Source organism: Sinocyclocheilus anshuiensis, unplaced genomic scaffold, assembly GCF_001515605.1.
Source record: "Sinocyclocheilus anshuiensis isolate Anshui unplaced genomic scaffold, SAMN03320099.WGS_v1.1 scaffold356, whole genome shotgun sequence".
In the NCBI taxonomy this organism is placed as follows: Eukaryota; Metazoa; Chordata; class Actinopteri; order Cypriniformes; family Cyprinidae; genus Sinocyclocheilus; species Sinocyclocheilus anshuiensis.
This window is the reverse complement of record NW_015554097.1, coordinates 669,608-675,466: the sequence shown is the minus strand read 5'-3', so window position 1 is coordinate 675,466 and position 5,859 is coordinate 669,608. Positions and strand designations below refer to the sequence as shown.

General features: G+C 36.2%; 1 protein-coding gene across 1 annotated transcript in view; it reads left to right on the top strand.

Annotated features, from left to right (window-relative positions):
- The window catches only part of LOC107669514 (transmembrane protein 161B-like), a 23,444-nt gene that overhangs the window by 8,296 nt on the left and 9,289 nt on the right, over positions 1–5,859 (top strand). Inside the window, exons 2-5 of the mRNA XM_016461783.1 lie at positions 14–117; positions 1,438–1,524; positions 5,156–5,253; positions 5,383–5,539. Of these exons, the coding sequence (XP_016317269.1) occupies positions 14–117; positions 1,438–1,524; positions 5,156–5,253; positions 5,383–5,539 (446 nt within the window). The remainder of the gene's footprint in view (positions 1–13; positions 118–1,437; positions 1,525–5,155; positions 5,254–5,382; positions 5,540–5,859) is intronic.

Sequence of the window (5,859 nt, the reverse complement as noted above, 5' to 3'; positions counted from 1 at the left end):
TCTTTCCCTTCAGGGTGTGATCAGTGTGCAGCTGGTGGTTACCATGGTAATGGCCAGCGTGATTCAGAAGATCATACCCCACTATTCCTTTGCACGATGGCTCCTCTGCAGTGGCAGGTAATGACGAAGTACAGCCCACTGTGCTGCTCTGGTATCCTTCTCGATAGTCAACCCAAAATGGCATCTTTGCACACAGCATATCCTGTTTTATTGTTCATATTAAAGGGCCCATCAAAAATGCATCATTATGGTGTTTCAGTAAGACCAAAGGGTATCATCAAAAAGCTCTACGACCCAAGAGAACCGCTAACGAAAATACAAGCCACGCTTGTTTCCCCCCTTAATTAGCGCCATATGTGTTCAGGGTAAACAGCTCTTCCAAATGTGCTCAGTAATTCATCTGTGCTTGTTTTTGGCTGCAAAAATAGTTTGGGAAAACTCTGGCTCGAGTGCAGGGCTTGAAGTGTTGCCCAGGAGACTTTCATAATGAACTTTTCATTAGGAAGTAAACATGCAAAAACAACTGAAAGCAGTACAGCCCCCTCAGGGCTCGTGACAGGCCAGTTTCTAAACAAAGGGGTTGTGGTAAATGTTTGCCACCAAAGATCTGCTAATTTTATTACCATCAAACAACTTTAGTAATTTGAAGAAATGGTTTACATGAAAATGGAAATTCTGTGATCATTCACCCTCATTACACACCTGTATGCCTTCTGTCTACTGTGAAACGTAAAAGGAGAAATTCAGAAAGCTGCGGTTGTCGCTCTTTTCCATGCAGTTACAAGATCTGGAAAAGACGGAACGGAAGATTTCAACCTTCAAAAAAGGTCACAAAGGCACCACAAAAGAATTATGAAAGTGGTCCATGCAATGAAAGTCAATAGGTTGACTCGCGTATTGTTTAGACCCCATTGACTTTCATTGTATGGATAAAAACATTCTTCAAAATATCTTTTCTATCTGTTCTGAAGAAGAAAGTCAGTCATACAGGTATGAAACTGAATGACTGAGAGTAAATGATAACAGAATTAATTTTTGGGGTGAATGTTTCCTATTATATTAAGCAGTACTACTGTTTTTAACATAGATAATGAAAAGAAATGTTTCTTAATCAGCATATTGGAATGATTTCTAAAAGATCAGGCGACACTGAAGACTGGAGTAATGACTGCTGAAAATTCAGCTTTGGGAATAAATGACATTTTAAAATAAAATAGAAAAGAGTTTAAATTGTAGTAATATTTCATAATACATTTGTTTTACTGTATTTTTGATCAAATAAATGCAACCTTGGTGAGCATAAGAGACTTGATAAAATCTTTCTAACCCCAAACTCTTGAACAGTAGTGTGTATATATATATATATATATATATATATATATGTTTTCAAGAGCAATCAGTATTTCAGAGATGGTGATATACTTCTTGTCTCGTTAGTCTGCGTTGGTACCAGCACCCCACAGAAGATGAGCTGAGGACCTTAGCTGGAAAACAGCAGAAAGGAGGCAAGAGCAAGAAGGACAGGTACAACATAGGCACAGCATCATTGTTGGACGTTTCTCTGGATTTGTGCACATTTGACTTTTGTGTGTCAAAGAACATTTTGTGGCTACAACAGAGTGGTAAAAATCAAGCAGCTTTGTTGCCCATATTCTGCAGTGGTCTAAGCATACAATGCTAATTCCCTGAAAAGGTAGACTAGCCTGTGTCTAGCAGCTTAGTTTTGATAGTCAGCTCTATTATACCTACCTCCTGCTCTCAGACAAAAGCCCATTTTTGCTCTGCAGGGAGCTCTTGGGCCATTTTGTCAGGCAGGTATGCTGCAATCCAGTGCAGAGAGACTACCATGCCCACAGTGCTTTTGTGCTGAACACCATTGTGCATACTGACCTATGTAAACAACAGAGACCCAGAGGAGAAGTCCAAGAATCTCAGGTTCAGCTGGCTTGGAGCCACGGGGCAGAAAGCTTGCATACTAGACCCGTTCACGCTAAGACCTGTGCCCCTTTCCAATATCCCAACATTCCCAGCAGAGCCCGACATTCATTTCTTTATTCTTTGTCATGCAGACAGCATTAGAGATGGGTGGAAATATGTTTGATTTGAACGTTGTGTGGATTTAGCTCTTTTTCAATAGCGAGGAGGGCTCCTCTAATCCCCAGTAAAATGTGCAAACTCTGGTGTTTGGTTTCCAATAGAGACAGAGCCCTCAGTTAGGACTGCGAAAAATCTGCTGTCCTTCGGACAAAGTTGCAGATCCCACACGTTGATACCTGCTTCTCCGTTATGTTCTTTTGCTTTCGATCATCATTGTGAATAAATGAAATTGTATAATAAATTTAGCTTCAGTGTTAATAATTAAAGGCCCTTAAAAAAGTAAAAAAAAAAAAAAAACTTTAAAAGTCAAAACTGGCAGTAAAGACATTACTTTTTATATGATTTGAACTTTCTATTCATCAAAAAAAAAAAAATCCTGAAAACAGATGTATCATGGTTTCCACACAATCTTAAGGAGCACAACTGTTTTCAACATTGATATTAAATGTTTCTTGAGCACCAAATCAGCATATTAGAATGATTTCTGAAGGATCATGTGACACTGAAGCTGAAAATTCAGCTTTGCCATCACAGGAATAAATATTACTGTTATTACTGGATTTTTTAAATGAAAGTCTTTGTAACCATTAGAAACTTTAAAATATCTTACCAACTACAAACCTTTGAGTGTATATAAGTAAAATTGTTTGTAGTCATAATTATGAGCATTCATAATTTTTTGGCCAACATAATCTTTTGGCCATAAAAACTGATTAGTATTACATTTAATTTGATGATACTCTATGATGTTAATATATGATTGATTTATAGATAGATAGATAGATAGATAGATAGATTTTTTAAATTTATTTATTTTTTAATTTAATATTTTTTAATTTAATTTATTTAATTTTTTTTTTTATTTTTTTAAAGGGGTCATATGATGCGATTTCAATTTGTCCTTTCTCTTTGGAGTGTTACAAGCAAGTACTTGTCCAAAAAACTACTTGAGTAAGAGTAAAAGAGTAGCCTATTTAAAAGTACTCATGAGTAGTGAGTACTGAGCTGTGGATTCTACCCCCTCATAATAAAAGCTGTACTCCGCAATTTATACTTTTTTAAAACATTGTACATTCTGTAATTCACATTATCTTGTTTGTCATGAAGAATGAAGAATATCTTTCATCGAGCAGTTTTTTGCAATTTTGACTGCCAACTCTTTAAAATACATCAGAACAGCACGGAAACAGTATTCAGTTGAAGAAAAGATGAAGGTTATTCTCAGTACAATCATCCCCATTTAAATCATAACGTTTAAAAAAATAGATTTAAAATCATGTGTAAGGCCACTGAGACAGCATGCTGTTGTTGCACATAAAATATTAATGTTTAGAACAGTGCAAATACAAACACCATTAGAAACTCATAGTTCAGCATCACACACCATGATATGGGTTAAAATGAGAGCCCATTTCTCTCCAAAACGGTGCCAGTTTTAGCGTTTTGCTATAAAGAAATAAGAATAACTAAACTTGATAATTTATGTTACAATTTTAACATAAATGCACATTGTTCTAATCTAGAAGGATGGCATAATGCCATACCTTTTACACATTTAAAAGCATTATGTTATGCTGATAATACACGAGTTTTGAGCAGTGTAGAGTAGCACTTGTTGTTTTGTCATTTCTCCGATCACAAATGCAGACATGGTTTTATGTTTACGCGGCGCGATGTAACGCAGCGCGTACAAAGACAGTATAAATCATTATAATCTGTAATTATGTCCCCACTGGATGCTAATGGGTTTTAATGTTTTTGTCTCATCGCTCCGGCCGGGACACGGCATCACAATATGGTAAGGGGCGTAACATTTCCGTCACACGCTTGAGGTATTCGGCCAATCACAACGCACTGGATAGCTGGCCAATCCGAGCACACCTTGCTTTTCAGAACGATGAGCTTTGTAAAAATCGACGCGTTTCAGAAAGGCGGGGCATAGAGGAGAAACAATAATGTCCAGTATGTGGAAAATAATGTGTTTTTTTAACCTTAAACCGCATAAACACATTTCATTACACCAAATACACAAAATAATGTTCTTTTTAGCAACATCATATGACCCCTTTAAAGGAAATTAAGTACATTTCAGCTTTGGGCCAAACTATTATAAAAGCTACTACAACAACTACTAAAAGCTATTACAACATAAAGTGTTATCAATTTGTATCGCAACAAGAGTTATGATAAATTATATTGTATACATTGATAATAAAATGTATTTACTTAAGTAATGCTAAAAAGAACATTATTTCCATTGACAGTCACAGCTGCTTCATTACTAATTCATTGTAGGCTATATTGTGAAGTGAAGAGCAGGTAGTCATGACAGCTGCATGAAACCATTTTACTAGTTTAATCAACTTAAACTGTGACATCCTACACAAGTTATCCGAGTATTACAAAATAAATGAAACAAAAGTGTCTTTTAAAATGTAATTGGGAGCACCTGAACTTCTCACCCTGATGATGACATCCCACTTCACATAGCAATCAGAATTTACACTGCCAGGAAGGAGATATGAGTCATGTGACGCATTGCATTGTGTGATGAGGTTAAATGCCAGAGAAGCCCCGCCATCTTACAACTGAAGCCACTTACAAGAGTGCTGAAACATCATAAATTAATGGATAAAGTAGCCCAGATGCTCCTGAATAAATTCTGTCTTCTCTAAACAGAAGAGGATGATAACAGCTAGCTCTTGGAAGAGCATACTCTTATCACTTTGAACATTTAAAAAAAAAATATATATATATATGCTAATTCTTTTTTATGTTTGCCCAGATGTTTTGAGTAATGTGCTTTGAAAAGTGTGCTTTCTAATAATAAAACTGTTGTGTTTTTCTATTCAGTTTTATTCAAAGCATAAATAAAAAGCAACTTTAATGCAATTTATACAATTTATACTGGCAAGTGAATGGAGAAAAATAGCCAAGCTCTAATACTCAATTTTGTTTTTTGGCCCAAAATGTCCTTGGTAATTTTTGTGGGTGTGTTTCAGGTTAGCCTGATTTCAGTGCTATTATATGTGCTATGTTCACCTTTTGCTTCTCTCAGGAAGTACAATGGGCACTTAGAGAACAAACCAATGACTATTCCCAAAGACATCGACCTTCAGCTGGAGACTAAAAGCATTGCAGAGGTGGACACACTAGGTAACTCACCTGTTGTCATTATATGAAACCTAATGAATCCTTGAGCTTCAAGGATCTTCTTAGTGAGATGGGTTTCTAAAGCTTCTCTTTTTGTCTGTCGGTGGTTGTTTTTTTTGTTTTTTTGTCTAGCTCTGCATTACTTTCCTGAATTCCAGTGGTTGGTGGACTTCACGGTGGCTGCCACAGTGGTGTATCTCATCACGGAGCTGTACTTCTGTGTGGCGGAGCCCAGTGAGGAGATGAACATCAGTGTGGTGTGGAGCCTGCTGGTCTTGGCCTTTGTCACGTATCCCCTGTCTAGCTTAAAATACTGAAGGAGCGTTTCCTCTCCTCGTCTGTTGCATTGCTTTTCCTTTTTCATATTTCATTGCTTGTAATTTCTGTAATTATTTATTAGTGTTGTTGACAAATAACATGGATTTTTAATAACAGATTTTTCCCCCCTATATCAAGATTTCAATTTAAAATTAATATACAATACCATTCAAACATTTGGGGTTAGTAAGAAAACTGTTATTTAAAAATGCGATTACAGTTTTACAATATTACAGTTTTACTGTATTTTTGATCAAATAAATCAAAAGCATTGGTGAGTGTAAAAGACTT